Raw genomic sequence first — 23,164 nt, 5'->3', positions numbered from 1 at the left:
ATCTCCCACCGCCATCCCTCTTCCCTCCCGGGCTGTGCCCACCCGTGAGCCCGCACGGCACCGTGAGAACACCCCGCTCCCCGTTCCCACGCCGCCCTCCGCGGGCCCACGGCAGCCGGTCGGTCGGTGCCCAGCCGCGTCCCGGGGCGGTGCCCGCGCACGGATCGCCCCGTTCCCACGCTCCCGTTCCGGGACGGATCTGACGCGAGGCGCTGGCGGGGGCAGGGGGCGTGGCCTCCTTAGCATCAGCCAATGGCTGCTGGCGGTGGCGGTGGGCGGGGCGGGCGCGGGGCGGGCGCAGGCGCAGTTCGGGCGCAGGCGCGGAGCGGGCGGGGGCGATGTCGCGCCGGGCCCTGAGGCGGCTGCGGGGGGAACAGCGGGGCCAGGAGGGGCCGGGGCTGGGCGAGCTGGGCCTCGACCCCGGCCCGGAGCGCGCCCGTCAGGGGGGACCGCCGCCAGTCTCCGGGAAGGGGCCCCGCGCTGGCATCAGCAACCGCTTCGAGCTGGTGAGGGGGGGCAAAGCCGGGGGGCCCCGGACGCAGCGGTTGGGGGACGGTTACTGGGGACACCTGGGGTGGCAGGGACTCGGGGAGAGGTTCTGGGGGTGCCCCTGGGGGACGGTTACTGGAGGGATAACTGCGGGGCGGTGACTGGGGGTGACAGCTGGGTGGGCAGTCGGGGACACTGCCGGGAGACGTTTACTTGGTGACAGTCACTGGGGGTGGCTGGAGTGACAGTGACCTGGGGGCAGAGACTGGCGGGGCTTGGGGCTGGCTGGAGGGAACAGGGGGGCAGCGACTGAGAGGGGCTCAGAGTGGGGGTGGCAGAGGTGACTGTGTGTATGGCAGTGCTTTGGGGTCAGTGATTGGGGTGGGAGCGATCGGTTTGGGTGGTGGGTGAGTGGGAAGGGTGGGGGGCAGCAACTGGGGCTGAAGTGGGAGGAAATGGGAGAGAGGCCTAGGAGGCCTGGGTCTGGCTGTTGTCAGAGCTGGACTGAACAGGTGAAACTGTTCAGTGAAACAGGGATGTTTTTAGGAACATCCCTGCCACCTTCCCAGCACTGCAGGGTCCCGGTGCTGGATGTCAGATGGGCCCTGGTGGCACTGCTGGGTTTTTGGGGTGACAGAGCCTGATCCTGCTCTCCAGACACCTCACCCACCCCCAGCCATTCCCTTCCCTGAGGCCTGGCTGGGTTTGGAAGCTCTTCCAAGGGAAGAGCAGAGTCCATGGTGTGAAGGGACACATCATGGTGGTCCTGTGCTCCCCTCCATGTGCATGGGACTGTTTGGGTAGCCACTGGGTGACATGCTTGACACGAGGGGTGTCCAGAACTCCATCTGTTTGCAGGTGGAGTGTTGGATCAGATCTGTGGGGAGTTCCATCCCTGGACTGTCCCTGCAGCTCGTCCCTCTGTTTGCAGATCCCAGCTGAGGAGTCAGAGGATGAGCCGGCGGCCGGAGAGGAGCGAGCGGACACTCGGCTCAGCGAGCAGGACACAGCAGGAGGGAGCCAGGAGGGGAGCAAGGACAGCAGCAAGGAAGGGACTGTGGCTGAGGAGACAGATGGTGATGGACAGAGAGAGGGGCAGGAGGCCGAGCGGCAGGACAGATCGGTAACTGCTCCCAGGGATCCAGGGGAGGGAACTCACACCTGGGGGAGGAGGAACAGTTTGGTGCTGTGGGCTTGTGTGCAGGGTCCTGAGGGATTTTCCAGCTGCAGAGAGGAGGTGCCCAAGGAAGGCGTTGTGCTGTGTCCACATGAGCACTGAGGTTGGGCCAGGATGGAGTGGTCTCAAGGAGGGGTTTTTTTTGGAGCAGGGGATGTGAAGAATTCAAGCAGTGACAGCTGAACACTGAACCTCTTCTTCCCCATAGTAATGTGTTGTCATTAGATATCAAGATTCTTCCTGTGGTTTGTATCAGCCCAGAAGTGTTTCCTTGCAGGATTTTGTAAGGAAAGGGGCATTTAATTAACAATTTTCCATGGCAGGTCCAGCCCAGATCTCACCAGACAAGAAGGTTGGAGGAGCAAAGGGGGTTGGTCCCTGGTCTTAGTTGTTTCCTGTGCATTTGGAGCTTGTGTCCCTGGTTTGGGTGGCAGAGGAGCAAAGTCCACTGTCTGTGTGCATTCCAGCTGTGCTGGTGGCCTCTGCCAGCCCAGGGGCTGTGAGTGCTCTGGGTGTTGGGTCCCTGTGTGAGCAGTGGCTCCAGGGATCCTGACTTGGTGAGTTTGCTGTGCCAGCACAGGACACACCTGTGGCTGCTCCCAGAGCTCCAGGTAGGACATGGGAGCTCTGAGCAGTGGAAGGTGTCCCTGCCTAGATAGGAGATAGGAACTGGATAAACTTTGAGGTCACTTCACCCCAAACCATTCCATGATGCTGTGATCCCTTGCCGAGTTACCTGCTAGATCCTGGAAATGTGCTTCCCAGCTGTGCCAGTCAGGTTAGGAAATCTCCCCAGCATCCTGAGCTGAAGCAGTTGCATCAGCAGGAAGAGTCACTCTGGCTCTGGGACCTTTGTCAGGTGTTGGTTTCTGTGGAAATAGGAGTGAAATTGGGAACTGTCCTGCTCCCTGGAAAAGCAGAAATGCGACTTATCCTGGGGACTAAAAGATGCTGAAGCATTTCCTCCACACCTGGCACAGCTAAACTTGTTTCTCTCCTGACTTTGTAGCCTCAGACATTGATGTGAAAGTCAGCTGAGGTTTAACCCTTTGTGAATCTTTGGTGCTTTCCTCCATTTTCTCCTTGTGTCTTGATTTCCACCCACTAACAAACACTAAAGGGTGGATTTTGGTTTCATTTAAGGACCCTCAGTGTTCTGACCCCTGTGGGAAATGCTCTTCTTCCCACAGAGCTGGCAGCCCTGCAGTTCATGGCAGTGCTGACAACTCTTCCCTTTGTCTTTGCAGCTGGCAACGAGTAACAAGCCACGGAAGAAAAAAAAGAAAAGGAAAACCAAGAAAAACTCAGCAGGAGAGACTGTGGTATGTCTGTGTGTGTTCTGAGCCAGGGACCAGGCTGGTTCCTCCAGTGGGGTAGGCAATGTGGGAATTCTGAGGTGACTGTAGGAGAGATTCAAGGCAAAAAAGCCATTTCAAAATTTAAAGTTAAAGAAGCCTCTTTAGAATCGTGGAATCCTGGAATGGTTTAGATTGGAAGGGACCTTAAAGCTCAGCTCATCTCATTCCATCCCCTGCCATGGGCAGGGAGACCTTCCATCAGACCAGGTTCTCCAGACCCTGTCCAACATGTCCTGTCACTCTATCCACTGTCCAAAGTCTCTTTCTAGCTCTCTTGGAGCTCCTTTAGGCACTGAAAGGGGCTCCAGCCCTTGGAGCATCTCCGTGGCCTTCTCTGGACTCATTCCAGCAGCTCCACATCATTCCAGTGCTGAGGACCCCAGAGCTGGAAGTAGCAGATGGATTAAAGTCATTGATCTTCTTAATTCAGTAGGAGTGAGGGTCAGGTGGGAGCTGGCTTTCTGCTGAGGTTTGAATCTGAGCTGTCCACAGGATTACAGAATCCTTAAGCTTGGAGAAAACCTCCCAGATCATGGAGTCCAACCTCTCTGTTCACTCCAGGGAGATTCTTTGCTCAGCTTGCTGAGCCACTGGATTCTGGAGTGAATGGCTGAGCTGTGACAGCAGTGCCAGTGCCCAGCTGGCCACCTCCTCCCTGGGAATTCCACTCAGGAGGGAGTTTCTGAGGTGGAGAACCCTCCTGGAGAGCCCGTTTCCTTTCCCAATCCAAGAATATCTGAGCAGCAGGAGGACGTGTGCCAGCTGGAGGCTGGGGGGACACCCAGACCCAGTTTGGTTTGCCAGTGAGGGATAATACAAGCTCTGTTCCAGCACTTTCATGCAGAGCACATTATCCCTTTCCTGTGCACACTGCACACACAGGGGCTAAATTTAGCTTGAAAAGGCAGGCTGGCAGTGCTGCCTGGGTGTCCTGAATGGAATTCTGTGTTCTACCCATGGACATCATGAGGAGGATGTGAAACAGGCACGTAAGAAATGTGTCACTTGTTGTTTCTTGGGGGAAAATAGAGGGAAATCAGGGTTAAAGTGTTGTATAACTGTTGGATGTGAGCAGCTGGATGGATTCCTGGGATACTTGGAAGATAGGGAATGGGAGAGTTGGATAAAAGTCATGTGAGTGTTTGAGACCTTGTCATGAGGCTCAACAGCAGTAACTTGGCGTTTCTGTGGAAAGTAGAGGGTGAAGGGTGGTTATTTAAATATCTGAAATGTTTTTGGACAAGGGATGTCAGGCACAGGGAAAATGTCTTCCCACTGTCAGAGGGCAGGGTTAGATGGGATATTGGGAGGAAATTCTTCCCTTGAGGAGGGTGGGCAGGCCCTGGCACAGGCTGCCCAGAGAAGCTGTGGCTGCCCCATCCCTGGAAGTGCCCAGGGCCGGGTTGGATGGGGCTTGGAGCACCCTGGGATAGTGAAAGGTGTCCCTGCCTGTGGCAGAGGGTAGAACATGACGAGCTTTAAGGTCCATTCCAGCCTAAACCATTCTGGGATTCTCTGAAGAGCCACAGCCCCTCACCCAGGGATCGGGATGAGCTGGAGTTGGCTGCGTGTGATCTGTGCTGGGTGACCTGCAGGCTGCTGTGACTCAGCCTGTAATAAACGCCTCGGCTTTGCCTTTCTTAAGGAAGACAACGACCTGGAAGACATCGACAGCCTTTTGGAGAGGATCGAGGACTCCAGGCTGGCCCCGCAGAGCCAGGGCGGGGTCACCACCGACAGCCGGCCTCTGCTCTATGTGGAGCACAGGTACTGCTGGCTCCCACCTGCCTCTGGCCTTGCTGTGACAGGATATCTGCTCCCTGAGGGAGACAGGGGGGGCTTTCCACTGGGATCTGATCTTCCCAGTGTGATCAGCCTTGATTGAAAAGGTTGGGATGGTTGTGCACATCTCTGCTCCTGTCTGTTCCTCTGGAAGCTGTATTTGGTTCTAAGGGGGATTCTCTGCTGCCAGACCTGCTTGCAGTGGTGGCAGCCCCAGATTAGTCTCCAGAAGGACCTTCCAGCCTCAGATCCTCTGTGAGAGAACCTCTGCAGAGGTGCCAATAGCCCTGGTGTGTAAAGCTTGACTTGGGATTCAGTTGTGCTCCCGAGCCCAGGCTCCTCACAGGAACATCCCAGCTAAGGCTCCAGCTGCCCTGGAGAGGGCAGCAGCAGTATTTCCCAGCTCTGGAACAGAGCAGGAAAAAAGCCTGGCTGATGGAGCAGGGCTTTCCCTTCCAGTTCTGGCAGTTTGTCTCCTTTCTCCATGCTGTGTCTGCTCAGTGGGGAGTGTGTTACAGTTTGGGGGTTTTCCAGAGGCATTTTGGAGTGCTGGGTGTTGATGGAGACACTTGAGTGTGACAGTCTTTAGCTGATGGAGCTTTTCTTTCTTCTTTCCATCTTCTCAGAAACTTGAATCCAGAGAATGAGTTGAAGAGATACTTTGGGGCTCGTGCTGTGCTCGGGGACCAGAGGTTAGTCCAGAATTTGATATTAAACCCTTTCCAGGTCTGAGGAGGAATCCCAGATACCTCCTTGGCAGGGCTCATGGAGTTCCCAATGCCACACCTGGGCAGGTAATCCCGGGCTCAGGGTGTGTTACTCATTTAGTAGTTGTTTATTGGGTCAGAGGAGTATTTTCTGTGATATGTACAAGGTGGGGAAAGACTTCTCCAGGCTTTCACTGGCCTTTTCTTTTGCTCCTTTCCCCTCTCATTTATTTCCAAACCACCCTTCGAAGTCCTTTCACTCAAGTTCACAGAGTGCAGACACACAGATTTTGTTTGTTTGTCCACCATTCATCCCTTGTTGCCATTCCAGAGCCTCTGGACAGAAAGTGAACCCTGAATACTTTCAGTGTGTCTCATGCACTTGCTTCAGGGGCCCAGGGAACCTGTTGCATCCTGGCTGTGATGTCTCTGCATTTATCCATTGCACTGTTCTCGCTGTCATCCACAAAATCCCCTTTTCCCTGAGCTGGTTGGAAAACCAAGAATGGTCTGAACTTGGAGCAGTGCAGGTGGAAGGAGGGAGAGAGTCTGTGGAAGAGCATTTGGTGCTTGAGGGAGAAACTTCAGTCCCTTGGGATTGTCCTGTGTAGGGCCAGGAGTTGGACTTCTTAGTCTGTGTGGGTCTTTTCCAGCTCAGAATAGTCCCTGATCCCTTTCTGAGGAGACGTGACTCCCTCAGAGGAGCCTTGATCCTGAAATGCTCCTGAACCAATAAACTGCATTTTTGAGTACAGCTTAAACTAATCCAGTTGACATTTGAAGGCCCTGCTGGGAAGAGGGATGAGTCAGAGGGATGTTGGGCTCTCCTAATTGGACCTGGGAAGCTGTTTGAAGCACAGAGGCAGCTGAGAGTTTGGCAGGGGTAAAAATAGGGAGAGAAGCTCTGGAAGTGGAGATGCTGGAAGCAGTGGCTGGCCTAGATGATGCACATAAGGCACAGGTATATTGTGTCTTGAAGGCAAACATAGAGTTCTGGGCTCAGCTCTCTGTGGGGGAGAAATTGGGTCTCATTTTTCCTTTTAACATGGTTTCATCCTTGTGTGAGTGCAGAGAAGTTGTGACCTGTGTGTTCCTTCCCCAGGCCGAGGCAGAGGCAGAGGCAGTACGTCCGCAGCATGTGGCTGACAGCTCCCAAGAACACCTGGCCACGCTACAGCAAGACAGGTGAGGCTTTTGGGGCTGCCTCCTGCCCTCTGAGCCCTTGGCCCATGTGACATGGATGTGCTCAGGGCATGGAAACTCAGAGGGAACTGCACCTCAGCTGGTGGAAATACAGCTCCTGCCTCAACAGAGAGAGCCCTGTGGAGTTATACCTTATGATCTGGGTTTGTTTTCCCCTCTTTTAGAGGTAGCAGGGCATGGGTGTTTCCCATTTCAGCAGCAGAATTGCTGGATAATGAGAAGTACCCCTGGGGAGAATGAGGGGCCTGGGCTTTTTGGGTGGGTGTGGGACTTGGACTCATGAGACGGGGGGAAAAGAGTGAAATTCTCTCGAAGTTTCCAAAAACACGTGTCTCTGTGATGGGAGTGAGCTTTTGATGCTTGAGAGAGCAGAGGAGGTTCTCTTGGGCTACCCAGGTCTCCCCTGCACCCTGCAGGTATCACCATGCAGCTGCTGGACACCCGGAGAGGGGTGCAGCACTTCACCTTTGAGCACCACCGTGAGTACCAGCAGGTCCAGTTCAAGTTCCTGGACGCTGTGGAGTCCATGGACCCCAACAACATCGTGGTACGTTGGGTTGGTTTTGCTGTTCCCTCCTGTGTTCCTGCAGCCCCTTTCCCTGGGAAGTTGGGCTGGTGTATTCCAGTGGAAATGTTTGGGTTGGAAAAGCCTCTGTTCCCCCAGCATTGCCAATCCATGTCCCCAGGTGCCACATCCCCTCCAAGGATGGGGACCTCACTCCTGCTCTGGGCAGACTGGGGCCAGGGCTGGACAGCATTTCTGAGGAAGGAATTGTTCCAAATATTCAACCTGAATTTCCTCTGCCACAGCTTGAAGCTGTTTTCCTCTTGTCCTGTCCCAGTTCCCTGGGAGCAGAGCCCGACCCCCCCGGCTGTCCCCTCCTGTCATGTGTCCCTCTGTGTGAGGTGAGGCAGCGCTGAGTGCTGAGCTGTGCTGTCACCTTGTTAATTAGTGACCTCCTTGGTGCAGAGGAGGTCTGGTGGCCGAGCCTTGGTGGCTCTGCCAAGCACGTGCCAAGTCACCTTCTGAGAGAGGAACCCACAGGAACTGTCCGTTTGGCTGGAAGGGTGGGAACAAAGCTCCCTTGTCTCAGCTCTTAGCTGGGAAAGGAGGAATATTGTATAAACCCATCGTGAACTGGGAATCCAAACTAACAGCTGTTCTATTTATAAACTCCTGCAAGGATGAAAAATGTGTCTTTTCTTGGTATTTCAGCAAAACAGGCTTTTGTGTTGGGAGTCCTTCATGCGTGTCCGAGCTCATTAAGCTGTATGGTAACATTTATAGTTTGGAGTGATAAGCAACAGCAAAAATTGCTCTGCACCCTACTAAACCATAACTGAGGGATGGTTCTCTGAAAGGTCTGGCCACATGAGCTGGGATACATGCCCTGGAGATGTTCTTTAAAGAGCCCATTGTCTGCTAAATAAAGTTTACTTCCTTCTGCTTTCCCACCCTCTGCTCAGGGCCGCGGGGCTCTCTCCAGCTCAGCAGTTCTGCCTGGATTGAGGGATTTGGATTAAGTGAGCCAAAGTAATTCCTGTGCAGCAGTGAGTGTCCCAAGGACAGCTCAAGCTCGGTCTCCCACACAGGACAGGCTTTCCATGGTGTTTTAATCTGGATGCTCTGACCCTCTTAGGAGGTCTGGCTAAATTTGAGGACAGTCATACAGAGCCCAGCTCTGCCTTTTTGCTGTAGTTTCAGCACATAAAACATTACTTTTGGGGAGCCTCTTGTTCAGTGAGTGTTTTTTCTGCACTTGCTGGTAGACTAAAAAGGGTCTTTGTGACCTTTTCTTGGCTTTCTCCCATCACAGCAACCCTGAGTGCTCCATGTCACCCCCAAAAGTGAACTAGAAAGGAACTTAAGAATTCTACCCCTTAAGGAAGAGGCTAAGCATCAGGCAAATGGCTTCAGGCTGGGCTGAGCAGCCTAGAACATCCAATCTTTGTGCTGTAGGTGGTCCCACAGGTCCACACCCTGCAGATGGAAGCTTCTTTGGAAGCTTTATTTTTTCAGTTTAGGAGAAAAAATAATAATACCCAAACTAAATTGTGACAAGGTTTGTAGTAGCTTCAGTATATTTTACTGAACTGAAGTTTTGAGAAAAATAGCCTATTTATAATATAGTTAGTGAATTGAGAAAGTTTTTAGATTAAACTTCTGACGCCTGGAAGTAAATATTTATTTATTATTATCCATTACTAGTGCTGATTTCTGGATTTGTAATAGATGTGTCCAAACATCCTCTCAGTATCCAGAGTATGCAAAATCCTGATGAAATGCTCAGAACTGTTGAGGGATAGATAAAAAGAACCCAAACTGTAACAGTGCCTGCATCTCATTCTCTCCTTTCCAAGGAAATGGAGGAGCTGGGAGAGATTTGGAGGAGGACAAAGGCCTGGCATGTTCTCTGCTGGAAAAGCTGGGAGGGAGCTGCCCAAGGGAGGCTGCCATTGAGGGCTCCCATCCTGCTCGTGGTGGGGACAGAGCTCCCTGTGCCCTTCCAGCTTGGGGATGGATCTGGCAGAGTGGCATTAAGGAAGCTCTTGGCATTGTGTGTCACAGAGCTGGGTGCTGCAAGGCACCCAGGGGTCAAATTGCTGAGACCCCAGTAATGACACAGAATCTTTGCAATGCTCCTGTGCAGCTGCTGCTCCAGATGAACCCCTACCACGTGGACTCCCTCCTGCAGCTCAGCGATGTGTGCCGGATGCAGGAGGACCAGGAGATGGCCCGGGATCTCATAGGTAAGAGTGAGGTGAGGAGCAGATGTGTTGGTGTCAAATCCTTCCCTGGCGAGCTGTGGGGAAGCCCTGGTAAGGACAGCGGAGGGCAGGAACTTGGCTTTTCCTGGACCAACCTCAATCCCAGAATGGTTCCTTTTCCCATCCAGAGTGTGATCTAATGTGGAAGCCCTCACTGTCCTGGTGCCTGTTGCCACTACATTGTGTGAAGTAACTTTGTGCCTTGCTGGGCTGTGAACGAGCTCGTTTCTTGTCTTTTGGGCTCAACTGAGTGCTGGGGTAGTGCTGTGCTGGGGTGGTGTCCCTGTCCTGTCCCTGACACTGACCTTGCTGTCCCCAGAGCGGGCACTGTACAGCCTGGAAAGCGCCTTTCACCCCGTGTTCAGCCTCACCAGTGGGACCTGCAGGCTGGACTACCGGCGGCCAGAGAACAGGTGAGTAAGGCTGGGCAACAGGGAGGCCTCAGCTCGAGCTCCTGGCCCCCTCTGGCAGCCAGATTCACCACTGCTGCTCATCCAGGGAGACCCCTGAGTGTCCCTTTTCTGTTGTGGGCTCCTGGGATTCACAGGCAGCTCGTGCATGGAAGCTTGTGCATAAAGCACCCCTTTTCCCAAGGGATACCTTCCTGCAGTTGGAACTTTCCCTCCCTGTCACATCCTTCTCATGCCATTAGTACCCCTTAGTCCAAAATGGTCACAAAAATCCTTGCTGTGTGTTTCCAGCCATCACCCCCAGCACTCACACTCCTCCCAGCCTGGGTCTTTATGTAACTCCAGCTCTGCAGCTGCTGGGAAAGGTGACTTTATTCTGGGAATTTTCCAGTCAGCTGACCCAAGCCATCTCTCCCAAACTGCTGTACCTGGAGGGTGCTCACATTTCAGTCCCTCTGGCTGACACGCTTTGTGCCATCAGTGACCTGTTATCACCAGTTCAGGTGTTGGCCCTCCCCGCTCTGTGTCACTGTCCCCACAACCACTGGGACAAGGTGGGATGTGGACTTGGGGGATTTACTTGTCTTGATCCCAGTCTTCAGAGCAGGTTGTGAGTTTTCTGTCCCTGTTCTTGCACAAAAAGATAACAGAAACAAGAGATGGGAGCATGGGGGGGCTCTGTGACACCCCAGCCACACCGGGATGTGATGCTTGGGGGTGAGGAGCTCTTGATGACTCTGTCCCCTTTTTCGAGTGCCACAAAATGCTTCTTTTCCACATCTGGCCTCTAAGTCCTGCTGCTGTTCCCCATGCAGGGCTTTCTTCCTGGCTCTCTTCAAGCACCTGATGTTCCTGGAGAAGAGGGGCTGTCCCCGCACAGCCCTGGAGTTCTGCAAGCTCATCCTGAGGTAGGTGCCTCCACCGAGAGGGGAGTGTCTGGGTTTGGGGGGACAGTCACTCCAGAGGGGTCCTACTGCTCTTGGGCTCATTTCCACTCCTTAGAGCTGCACAGGTCTGTGCTGGGGATGTCCTTGGAGAGCTGATGGGTGAGGAGAGACCCTGGGTGGCAGGAGACTGTCCCCTCTGTAGGGACACAGAGCACTGCTCCATCATCCTGCTGGCCCTGCGGGAGCGACCGTGTTCCTGTTCTCTCCACTTGCTGAGTCACTGGATGTCACTGGGAGAGGCTGTTAGACTCAGAAATCAGGGCAGCTCTCTCAGCTGTTGTGACACTGAGTTTGTTCTCTCCCCCTGCTCCCAAGTCTTGATCCTGAGAATGACCCACTCTGTGTGCTGCTGCTGATCGACTTCCTGTCCCTTCGGGCCAGGGAATACTCCTTCCTGACTCGCCTCTTCCAGGAGTGGGAGGTGAGTGGTCAGCAGGTGAGGGGAGGGCTGCCTGGGGTGCTCCCCACCAGCTGAGCCCTTCAGAGACCTCACAGCCCAGCTAGCATCCCAGCATTGGAACGATCCATAAAGGCCGGGCTGTTGGTTCCTGTAATCCTCGGGTCCTGCAGATAGTTATGAGAAATCAAAATTGCTCACTCAGCCGTGGGGGCACCAAGCCAGTGTCTGAGAACTCACTTAACCCCAGCGGGCAGAGCCCCAACCCCACACAGCCCAGCTCTGCTGCACAGCATCATTTCTCGGTAACTCACTCTCTCTGATCCTGCAGAGTCACCGGAATCTGTCCCAGCTGCCCAATTTTGCCTTCTCGGTGCCACTGGCCTATTTCTTCCTGAGCCAGCAGGAAGAGCGCCCGGAGCTGGAGCGGAGCCAGGCCCGGGAGCGAGCGGCCCGGCTCATCCAGCTCGCGCTCATCATGTTCCCAAGTGGTGAGTGTGTCCCTGCCGGTGAGGCCATGCTCGAGGGCTTTGTCACTGTCCCCTGGGAGGGCCGGGACTGCATTCCCGGCAGATGCAGAGGCAGGAATTTGCCAAAGGCCTTTGAGGAGGGAGCCCTGAGTCACAGCGGAAGCGGTCAGGGCAGAATGGCAGTGCCTGTGCCCAGTGTGATGGGGGAGTGCAGTTCTGGGTTCCTCGCCCCAACACAGACACTGAGGAGCTGGGGAAGGGGCTGAGGGAGCTAGGGGGCTCAGCCTGGAGAAAAGGAGGCTCAGGGAGAACCTTCTGGCTCTCCACGACTCCTTGACAGGAGGGTGCAGCTGTGGAGGGTTGGGCTCTGCTCCCAGGGAACAGGGACAGGAAAAGAGGAAATGGCCTCAAAGTTTGATATTGGGAATAATTCCTTTTGCAGAAGTGTTATCCAGCCCTGGCCCAGTCTGCCCAGGGCAGTGGTGGAGTCCCCAGCTGTGGAGAGACTTAAAAGCCATGTGAACATGGCACCTGAGGACATGGCTTAGGCATGGCCTTGGCAGTGCTGAGGGAATGGTTGGGCTCAGTGATCTTAGAGGCTTTTCCAGCCTTGCAATTCTGTGATTCCATGATTCTGTCCTCCCTCCCCAGAGCAGCCAATGCTCCTCCACCAGCAATGGTCAGGGGTGAGCAGGCTGGGGGAGAGTGAGAGCTGGAGTCTCAGAGCAGGGAGATGTCTCACCTCCTCAGAGCTGCCTGGAGCAAGGACAAGCCAGTCTCCTTGGCTCTCCCTCCGAGGCACAGCTCTGTTTTCGATGTGCTCTGCCCATGGGTGCCCATCACTCTCCCTTTCATCCCGTGGGTGCTGCTGTCCATGAAAGGAGCACACAGCCCTCAGGCCCAGGGGAGGGTGTGTGCAGCAGGAAGAACCAGCTCTCCAACAGAGATTCAGTTTGTGGGGGCTGGAAACATCTTTTAGGCTGTTGGTTGGGGTGGCTGAAATAACGTCTGTGTGAGCACAGGGACCTGGCAGTGTCCTCATCTCCTCCCTGTGTCCTTGTTGGTGCCCCGGGGGGTTCTGGCCCTGAGAAGGGGAGTGACTCTCTGCAGGGGTAACCCCACACACACTGCCCCTCACCAACAGGACCAGACGGGTTCTCTGCCTTTGTCTTGCAGTTCTGATGCCGCTGTTGGATCACTGCAGTGTGCAGCCCGACGCCAGGGTCGCCTCCCACCCCTTCTTTGGGCTGAATGCCCAGATCAGGTAAAGCCTGGAGATGTTCTCAGCAAAGGGAAGGGATCGATTTTGCCAGCGGCAGGGATCTTGCATGCTCAGACAGCTAATGGAGGAGCTTGTTTGGGTTCCCTGAGTAGGCTCATTTGATAATGCCTCATTTGATAATCCTTTTGATATTGGATTTCCATAATGGCCTCTGGATCAGGCTGAGAGACCCACCTCACCTCAAGGTGGACGGGTCAGAAGTTCAGACACACCCAGAGCCTGCTGCTGTGTGCAGGGAGGGAGAGCAACGCGTGTGTCCTCCCAGGGCAGGCTGTCTCCAACCAGTCTGCATTCCCTGGACACGTGGTCTTCCTCAGCGTGCGAAGGCTCTCCCTCAGGCCAGGGCAGTGTTCCCTCATTTCATGGTTCTGCTTAGCCTAAAAATAGATGGAGGCAGAAGTTCTGGTGAAGGTGGATGGCAATATCCAGGCAGGAGCCTGCGAGTCCTCTTGTGTTCCACGCCAAAGGCCAGCGCAGAGCTGAGCCCTCACCATCCTGTGAAGAGGAGGAGGAGGAGGGTGCTGTGAGTAACAACCATCTCCCACAGCCAGTCGCCCGCCCTGAACCAGCTGACATCCCTGTACGTGGGCAGGACACACGCCCTGTGGAAGGACCCTGCTGTCATGGCCTGGCTGGAGCCCCACGTCCACGAGGTTCTGCGCATGGTGGAGGCCCAGGACACGCTGGTGCAGGAGGCTGAGCACAAGTGAGCACAGAGGGTGGAGGGCAGGGTTCCTGTGCCAGGGACAGGGTGTCTGTCCTGGGCAGCAGCAGTTCCAGGGACAGGGCTCAGAGCCCCACAGCTGCTGGTCTGAGGCCAAAGGTCACAGCACAGGGCCAGGAAGGCAGCGGCTCTTCCATGCTTTTCACAAACAGGAATGTGGAGCTGGACCTGCACTGCATATGCTGCACTGCCTTCCCCAGGCTTGGCTGTCACCTGTGCCCTGGAAACATCCTGGAGGGTAGAGGGGTGGCCTGGAAGGGCAGGGATGGCCACACAGGGTGGGTGAGAGCTTAGAAGCACTTTGCAGTGCTGAGAAACAGGAGGGAGCCATCAGGTGTCCTAAACCAAGGTCATTCTGCTCATTCCTGAGCTCTCTGCCCTTTCTCCAGAGCTCAGCAGCTGCCACCCCTTTGGCTCACTCTAAGCCAGCTTCATCCAATGTGGCCTTGTCCCCCAGAGCCAGGGAAGGTGCTGACACTGCGCCTGGAGCAGCAGAAATGGGAATGTGCCTGCTCAGGGCTCACTGCTGTGTCCCCTCCCCACCTCAGGAGGAAGATCCGGTACCAGAGTGCTCCCAGGAACATCTACAGGCACATCATCCTCTCGGAGATGAAGGAGGCCACAGCAGCCCTGCCTCTGGTGAGGGGCCTGATGGGACACAGGGGCTGTGGCTGCATTGTGTTGTGATGGCACTTGTGTCCCTTCTGGACCCATCCCAACCCCTGTCCCTCAGGGCTTCTGTGGGTGCTCATGTTTGCTGCCTGTGGATGCACAGTCTTCATCCTTTCTTTTCTCTTTCATCCCTTCCTTTCTCCTTCATCCCTGTTTTTTCTTCCCCCTGCAGGAGGTGACCTCACAGCCGGTGATGGGATTTGACCCCCTCCCTCCTCTGGATTCCATTGTTTCCTACACCCGACCGGAAAGGTACCACCTCCACCGCTGGTGCTGTGCTGGCACAACCGGCCGTGTTCCGGGCGTGCCCTCGGCCCCAGGCCAGGCTGCACACGGGCACTCGGTGCTGACATCCTCCCCCATGGCAGAGGAAGAGCTGTGGTGCTCCAGGCAGGCAGAGCTACAGGCTGGACTGGTTCTGCTGCTTCTCATGGTGGTCACCACTGGCCATTCCCAGCCATAGGGCAAAAGCTGGAGAGAGTCAGGCCACGGCTGACTGGGAGGGTTTGGGGTAAATGGAAATTTAAATTACAGCCAGTCCTGGGTTTGGGGTGATGCCATGTATGTATTCCACACCAATCCCCTCAGAGCAGAGCTGGTAGAATCACGGAATCCTGGAATGGTTTGGGTTGAAAGGACCTCAGAACTCATCTCATTGCACCCCTTGCTATGGGCAGGGACACCTTCCACTAGACCAGATTGCTCCAAGCCCCTTCCAACCTGGCCTTGGTGGTGCTCTTGGTGATTAGTTTGCTCAGAGTTGCCTGAATTGACAATCCCATTGGAACTGCCCAGTTCCCTGGCTCAGGGCCGGTTCCAGCAGCACCATGGTTCTCCCAGCCCCACCACATCCCATTACTGAGTCTCAAGCTGAGCTGTACCTTCACTGTGGTGCCACTTGTGTCTTCCAGGACGAGCCATCCCTCCAACGAAAGCACTTTATCCCTCTTCTTCCGCTCGCTGTTGCCAAATTTTAACTTGCAGGTGAGTGCACGCTGGGATTTGGGTGCACCATTCCCCCATGATGCTCCTGCTCCAGGAGGCGCTGCTGGCAACAGCCTGGTGCTGGTTTGGCACCAGTGTTGTCCCCGTCCCTGCCACCACAGCGCTGCTCTCTCGCAGGGGGACATCCGGCACGACGGGGACGACGAGGCCGGGGCAGCACAGGACCTGAACCAGGGGGTGAACAGGCTGATGGCGGCCATGCGGGACATGCTGGCCAACATCCAGTTCCAGGAGCCCCCCCGAGATGACAATCCTGAGGGTGATGGTGACTGGGATTGAGCCCGGGCTGTCTCTCCCCAAACCCTCTGGCATCACCCTCCCCCAGTTTGTGTTGCACTCCAATAAAGTCACACAAATGGACTCGCTGTGGGCATGGGCTGTTGTGGGGTGGGGGGCTGCATTCATGGTATGGTCTCCATCCCGAGAGGAGGGGCTGAATCCACAGCAATGGGCCTTGTCCAGGGCCCCTCTCTTAACAGGGGACAAGGGCTGTCTGAGCATGTCTGAGCTAATCAACAGCAGCTGGCCCTTGTCCCCATGGCAGCTTAGTCCCCTTCTGGCCTCCTCTACACACAATTTCCATCCTATTCCCCTCCCTGTTCTTCTCCTGGCTCTTGTCCTTAATTCCCAGAGGGGTTTTGCTGCCCTCCTCTTCAGCTCCTTTGTGCTTTCCATAGCCTAGAGCTTCCTTCCCTCCACAAAATACTCTGCACCTTCACTACATGAAACCTTCCAAAGGTCTCAGAGTCCCTTGTGCCACTAGAATTTTGCATGGAGCAGCTTTTTCAGCCTTTTAATTATGTTTGGAGACGAAATCTGTCCCCTCCTCTTTGTTTGTCTATCATTTATTCCCTCACCTTCACCTTCTAGAGCCAAGAGTGAGGTAAGCCACAGTCAAACCTTAACTCATCCTTGTTCCCATAAAGCTTTTTCCCCTTTTTTTGCTGAATAATGGTGAATACATGGAATAACTCCCTATTTCTGCTGTAGTGCCTCCCTGGGGAATGTGGCTGGCATGAGTTTGTCGGGTGTGCAGACCCAAGTCTCAAGTCAGCTTGCCCTGGCTCCACTCCCCACATGTGTATCCAAATCCCATGGGATCCCATCCCTGTAATTTGGCACTGGGGCAGCCTGGGACCCCATGCCCAGTGTGTGCAGCTGAGCCGTTTCCATCCATGCCAGAGGGCAGGGCTTCCCAAAGGAAGTGGATAACCGTGGGATCAGCCTTTTGGTGGGGCTGTGAATGGCTCTTTGGCAGCCGCGGCTCCAGGCATCAACACGGACCTGAGGCACATGATGGTCAGATGGGCCCTGTCCTCACCCAGCCTGCCTGGGCTCCCTCCGGCGCTCTGCAGCATCCCACTTAATCGTGCCTTTGACGATTCCTATCACATCCCATGCCTGCCCCATTGTACAACATCTTCCCTGGGGGCATGGGAATGGGACCCCTGCCAGTCCCAGTGTGTGGGACAGCTCGGATCACGCAGTGCAGAGGGTCCTACAGGGCTCCCCAAGGTGCATGGATAGCTCAGGGTGTGTGGATGAGCTCCACAGCAGCCAGGATCCCCTAATCATGAATTCCACAGGGCACATTGACCCGCATAGGACACACAGGACTGCACAAACACAGGGCGCAGGCGACCACTTAAGATATGCAGGGTTCAGGGGAGACCCCCAGCAGATGCAGGATCTCAGGACACATGGGCACCCTAAGGTGCACATTCCCCCAGGGAACAGAGGACCGCTATGGCAGCACCCCCAAGGTGCATGACCCCAGTGGTCCATGGACCACCCCAGGGCGTTTGAGACCCCTGGGCACATGGTGATCCCAAGAAATCAGGTTCCCCAGGGCCATCCTGGGAGTCTCTCGGCCTCGGCAGCGGCCCCTCTCACTGCCGGAGTGCCTCCCTCATGCAGGTGCCCACCCTCCTCGGAGGAGGAGCTGCGGGAGCCGGCTTTAAAGTGGGGCAGAGAAAGGGCCCTTTCTTCCTCAGCACCCCGGGCTGGCGGGCGTGGGAGGCCGGGCAGTGCTGGTACAGAGAGCAGCCGCCACACCAGAGGGTCCCAGCGGGCACACGACACCCCCAGCACATCCCACGCCACCCATCCCCAATTCCTCGGCATCCCCTCGGCCTCACCGCCGGGCGCCGCAGGAGAACTGGCGGGGCACGACAAGGGCTCGGGGGCTGTGCGGGTGCCACGGGGGGCCCCGGGGCTGTGGAGGGGGCCATGTCGACGCTGGCCCCCCTGCGTCTGCTGCGCGAGCCCTCGAATGCCAGCGAGGGCAACCAGAGCAATGCCACGGTCGGGGCCGGCGGTGGCTGGTGCCAGGGGCTGGACATTCCCAACGAGCTGTTCCTGGCGCTGGGGCTGGTGAGCCTGGTGGAGAACCTGCTGGTGGTGGCCGCCATCCTGAAGAACAGGAACCTGCACTCGCCCACCTACTACTTCATCTGCTGCCTGGCGGTGTCCGACATGCTGGTGAGCATCAGCAACCTGGCGGAGATGCTCTTCATGCTGCTGCTGGAACACGGGGTGCTGGTGATGCGCCCCAGCATCGTCCGCCACATGGACAGCGTCATTGACATGCTCATCTGCAGCTCGGTCGTGTCTTCCCTCTCCTTCCTGGGGGTCATCGCCGTGGACCGCTACATCACCATCTTCTATGCCCTGCGCTACCACAGCATCATGACCCTGCAGCGGGCCGTGGTCACCATGGCCAGCGTCTGGCTGGCCAGCACCGTCTCCAGCACCGTCCTGATCATCTACTACCGCAGCAACACCATCCTCCTCTGCCTCATCGGCTTCTTCCTCTTCATGCTGGTCCTCATGCTGGTCCTCTACATCCACATGTTCGCCCTGGCCCGCCACCATCTCCACAGCATCTCCAGCCAGCAGAAGCCACCCACCGCCCACCGTGGCGGCAGCCTGAAGGGTGCCGTCACCCTCACCATCCTCCTAGGCGTCTTCTTTATCTGCTGGGGGCCCTTCTTCTTTCACCTCATCCTCATCGTCACCTGTCCCACCAACCCCTTCTGCACCTGCTTCTTCAGCTACTTCAACCTCTTCCTCATCCTCATCATCTGTAACTCGGTGATTGACCCCCTCATCTACGCCTTCCGGAGCCAGGAGCTCCGGCGGACGCTGCGGGAGGTGGTGACATGCTCCTGGTAGGCAGGGGGACATGGTAGCAGCACGGCCACCCCCGCCCCGAAATGGACAGATGGATGGACAGGACGAGCCGCGGGGTGCCCGGTCCAGGCGAGGGACACACAGTTCCCAATAAAGGCTCTTTGCAGCGACGCTGTGGCTGGCATCGGGTGCCCCGAAGGGAGAGGTCCCTCCCGGTCCCGCCGGTCGGTCAAGGGTCACTTGCTCCTGGCAGGAACCGAGAAGGACTGGCTGGGCTGCGGGAGGCTGGACCCCACACGGGAGGCGGCCCCGGCCGCCCCCGGACAAAGGGCCCATCACCATCGCCTTTGTTCTCGGGCCGCGCCCGCCGCCGCCCACCTCGTCACTGGCACCGGCACTGTCCCCGGTGCCGCGGGGGCTACCGGCGACCGGGACCCCCAGGGTGGCCCTCCCGTAGCCTGTCCCTACCCCTCCCCGTTCCGAGACGCGGTTGGGACGGGTGTCCCGTGTGTGTCCCCCCGCCCCGCCGCCGCCTCCCCGGGATGCTCTCGCACACGCCGGGTGGTCCCAGGGTCCCCGCGCGGGTCCCGGGGTGTCCCCGCTCCCCGTGGGTGCCGGGGGTGCCCCCCGGGCCGTGCCCCCCGCGGGTACCGGGGTCCCCGCTCCGCCGCGGCGGGGCGTGGCCGTGGGCGTGGCCGGGCGGGGCGTGGCGGGCGGCGCCGGTGCCGCAGGGCTGTTGCGGCGCTGCGGCGGCGGCCGCTGATTGGCTGAGGGCGGCGGTGACGTCAGCGGCCGGCCCGGTGCGGCGGCGGGAGCCTATAAAGGATGCGGCGGCGGCCGCGCCGCCCTCCGCGCTCCCGGTGCCGCTCCGCTCCGGTGCCGCTCCGCTCCCGGCCCCAGCCCGCTCCCGTCCCGCTCCGCTCCGGCCCGGCCGCACCATGAGGGAGATCGTCCACATCCAGGCGGGGCAATGCGGCAACCAGATCGGCGCCAAGGTAACGGCGGCGCCGCCCCGCCCCGCCCGCCGCGGCGGAGCCGGGCGGCGGACAAAGACAGACCCGCTCCCCTCCTCCCCTGCGCTCCCCTCCCCCGCTGCCGCCGCACCGGGAGGACAAAGCGCCCCGCCCCCCCCCGCGCCCCCCGCCCCCCGCCTTTGTCCGTCAGCACCGCGGACAGCGCCCGGCCGCGCCCCGCCCGCGGGCTCCCGCTGCCCCCCGCCCTGCGGAGCCCCGCCCGGGCTCTGCGGGCGCCTCCCGTCCTCTTCGCGATTTCGGGTGTTTGGGGGATCCCCCCGCCCCCGCTCCCTTGAGCCTTTTCTCGGGGTTTGACGAGTCCTGATACGCCCCTCCCTGCTCGGGATTTTGGGTGTTCGGGGGATCGCGGTGCCCCGCTGAGACCTGCCCAGGGGCTTCGGGAGTCCCGGTGCCCCCGCCCCTCCCTGCCGGGGGATTTCAGCGTTTGGGGTATCCCAGTGCGTCTTGCCCCACCCAGCCCTGCCTAGGGATGGGAGGATCCTGGTGCCCCGTGCCTCGCCCGGGGGCCTGGGGGTGTTCCAGTGCCTCCCGCCCTGCTGAGCTCCCCGTCCTCCCCAGTTCTGGGAGGTCATCAGCGACGAACACGGCATCGACCCCAGCGGCAACTACGTGGGGGACTCAGACCTGCAGCTTGAACGCATCAGTGTCTACTACAATGAGGCCTCTTGTAAGCGACCCCCCCTCGGAACCTCCCTCGGCGTGGTAGCCCAGCACACCCCCCGGGATGAGGGGTGGGACCCCAGTTTGACCTCCCAGTGCAGGACGAGCTGGGTCTGCTGGGGTGGGGAGGGGGAGTAGATAGACACACCCACCCCGTGGAGGTGTGGGGCGGGCATGCACATGCACTCACCCCGTGGGGCCATTTAGTCTGGGGCAGAGGGAAATCGTGTACACCCTGTTCCATGGGACCCTGCGATTTGGAGAGGTCAAACACAACACCTGCACCCCATCCCCAGGAGGGCAGACAAGTGCACCCACCCCGTCAGACCCTGCAGTTTGAGGGGACGGGGGGCACATGTCCCTCCAGGTTCATGGGACCCTGTAGTTTTGGTGGGGGCATGACACGTGCACCCACCCCGTGGGACCCTGTGATGTGATGGGGACACCACAAATGCACCCAGTCCCTTTGGTTTGGGGTGAGATGGACACCTGCACTCACCCTGTGGGATCCTGTAGTGTGAGAGGGACAAAACACGAACATCCACCCGGCCCATGGGGCCCGGAGGGGCAATGGGGGGCAGACGTGCACCCACCCTGTGTGACTCCCATTGTTTGGGGGGCATGAGACATTCACCCATGCCATGAGCCCCTGGGATTTGGGGGGGACACCTGTGCATCCAGCCCCGTAGAACCCTGCAGGGTGCTGGGAGACACCTCTGGGAGCAGGATGGGGGGCACGGCAGCAGGTCCCCTCCCATCATGGGGTCTCTCTCAGCTCACAAGTACGTGCCTCGCGCCATCCTGGTGGACCTGGAGCCGGGGACGATGGACAGCGTGCGCTCGGGTGCCTTTGGCCACCTCTTCCGCCCTGACAACTTCATCTTTGGTAGGTGCCCGGGTGGGGAGGGGTGCACCGTTCCCCGATGTTCCCCCAGCCCCTGCATCCTCGGACCCGCCCGGCCAGTCGCCGTCCCCGGGGCACTTGGCGGGTACACCCCTCCCGCGCCGCGGGGCCCGGCACTGCCGGCACGCCGCCAAACCTCTGCGGTTCCTGCTTCCCACCCCGCCCCGGCGTCAGATCTCTCTGGTGCTGCCGGCGGCAGCGGCTGGTCCCAGCCCTGATCCTCTCCTCGGTCCCCTCGGGCCGTGGGCGTGGGGGGCCAGTGGCCATCGGAGCCTTTTTTTTTTTTCCTTTCCCAGGGCAGAGCGGTGCCGGGAACAACTGGGCAAAGGGGCACTACACAGAGGGGGCCGAGCTGGTGGACTCGGTGCTAGATGTGGTGCGGAAGGAGTGTGAGAACTGCGACTGCCTGCAGGGCTTCCAGCTGACCCACTCTCTGGGCGGGGGCACCGGCTCAGGCATGGGCACCCTGCTCATCAGCAAGGTGCGGGAGGAGTACCCCGACCGCATCATGAACACCTTCAGCGTGGTGCCGTCCCCCAAGGTGTCTGACACGGTGGTGGAGCCCTACAACGCCACGCTGTCCATCCACCAGCTGGTGGAGAACACGGACGAGACGTACTGCATCGACAACGAGGCGCTCTACGACATCTGCTTCCGCACACTCAAACTGGCCACCCCCACCTACGGCGACCTCAACCACCTTGTCTCGGCCACCATGAGCGGTGTGACCACCTCCCTGCGCTTCCCTGGCCAGCTCAATGCTGACCTCCGCAAGCTGGCCGTCAACATGGTGCCCTTCCCTCGGCTGCACTTCTTCATGCCGGGCTTCGCCCCGCTGACGGCGCGTGGCAGCCAGCAGTACCGCGCCCTCACCGTGCCTGAGCTCACCCAGCAGATGTTTGATGCCAAGAACATGATGGCCGCCTGTGACCCCCGCCATGGCCGCTACCTCACCGTGGCCACTGTCTTCCGTGGCCGTATGTCCATGAAGGAGGTGGATGAACAGATGTTGGCCATCCAGAGCAAGAACAGCTCCTACTTTGTGGAGTGGATCCCCAACAATGTCAAGGTGGCCGTGTGTGACATCCCGCCGCGGGGGCTGAAGATGTCCTCCACCTTCATCGGGAACAGCACGGCCATCCAGGAGCTCTTCAAGCGCATCTCGGAGCAGTTCACAGCCATGTTCCGCCGCAAGGCCTTCCTGCACTGGTACACAGGCGAGGGGATGGACGAGATGGAGTTCACCGAGGCCGAGAGCAACATGAATGACCTGGTGTCCGAGTACCAGCAGTACCAGGACGCCACAGCCGAGGAGGAGGGCGAGATGTACGAGGACGACGAGGAGGAGTCGGAGGCGCAGGGCGCCAAGTGACGCCCGGCGCCGCCCCCCAACACTGGCCGCAGCCCCCCCGGCTTCGCGCTGCTGCACCCCCCAGGTGCTGCTCCCCCCGCCATCCCCTCAGTGTCTCCTGACCCCAGCTCCCCCTGAGCCGGCTCGGCCCCTTGCCCCTCCTTCCTACCTCCCCCCTTTTCGTTTTTTACTGGTTTGTGTCTTATTATTTTTTTTGAATACTTAATAAATTTATTGCTGTCCAGGTACTACGTGTCTGTGGCTGCTGGGTAGGGGGGACAAGGGACATCCACACGGTTCAGCCCCTCACCAGCCATTCCCAGGCAAGGGAGGCATCTGGGAAGACCCCACGCACTGCCCCCACCCTTCTGCTCCTCAGATCCAGCTGTCCCCAGCAGGCTGTGCCTTTGTCCCCACTGTCACCCTTCTCCATGCTCAGGGGGTGTGGCAGACAGGACACAGCTGGCCCTTTGTTCCCCAAACTGAGGTGGTAGCACAGGCCCCAGGGACCCCAGGGTGTTTCCCCAGGGCTGGGTGTGGGCCTAATTGTGGAGGACCCAGGACACTCCTGGATCTGAGCCCCCTGACCTTGGAAGCCATTGGCTGGTAGGGCTGTGGGCTATAGGAACAAGGGGCTATAATAGGAATGGGGACAGTGGGGACGAAAGCTGTACGGGTGGGGTCTGTAGGG

At 58.3% G+C, this 23,164-nt stretch overlaps 2 protein-coding genes across 2 annotated transcripts; both read left to right on the top strand.

Moving 5' to 3' along the window:
* Positions 1–311: 311 nt before the first annotated feature.
* Positions 312–15,752, top strand: TCF25 (transcription factor 25). The gene is made up of 18 exons (XM_066327417.1): positions 312–506; positions 1,421–1,612; positions 2,914–2,988; positions 4,670–4,791; positions 5,433–5,498; positions 6,616–6,698; positions 7,133–7,263; positions 9,368–9,467; positions 9,805–9,898; positions 10,711–10,803; positions 11,158–11,263; positions 11,571–11,730; positions 12,886–12,973; positions 13,539–13,697; positions 14,264–14,354; positions 14,560–14,639; positions 15,299–15,371; positions 15,510–15,752. Exons 1-18 carry the CDS (start codon positions 339–341, stop codon positions 15,669–15,671), a joined length of 2,043 nt encoding a protein of 680 aa, XP_066183514.1. The 5' UTR covers positions 312–338; the 3' UTR covers positions 15,672–15,752.
* Positions 15,753–17,621: 1,869 nt separating this feature from the next.
* Positions 17,622–22,721, top strand: TUBB3 (tubulin beta 3 class III). The gene is made up of 5 exons (XM_066327317.1): positions 17,622–18,562; positions 19,096–19,519; positions 20,117–20,225; positions 20,994–21,104; positions 21,419–22,721. Exons 1-5 carry the CDS (start codon positions 17,622–17,624, stop codon positions 22,492–22,494), a joined length of 2,661 nt encoding a protein of 886 aa, XP_066183414.1. The 3' UTR covers positions 22,495–22,721.
* The last annotated feature ends 443 nt before the right edge of the window (positions 22,722–23,164 follow it).

Source organism: Sylvia atricapilla, chromosome 12, assembly GCF_009819655.1.
Source record: "Sylvia atricapilla isolate bSylAtr1 chromosome 12, bSylAtr1.pri, whole genome shotgun sequence".
Taxonomy (NCBI): Eukaryota; Metazoa; Chordata; class Aves; order Passeriformes; family Sylviidae; genus Sylvia; species Sylvia atricapilla.
The sequence above is the reverse complement of the archived record's forward strand: the minus strand, read 5'-3'. Positions and strand labels throughout refer to the sequence as shown.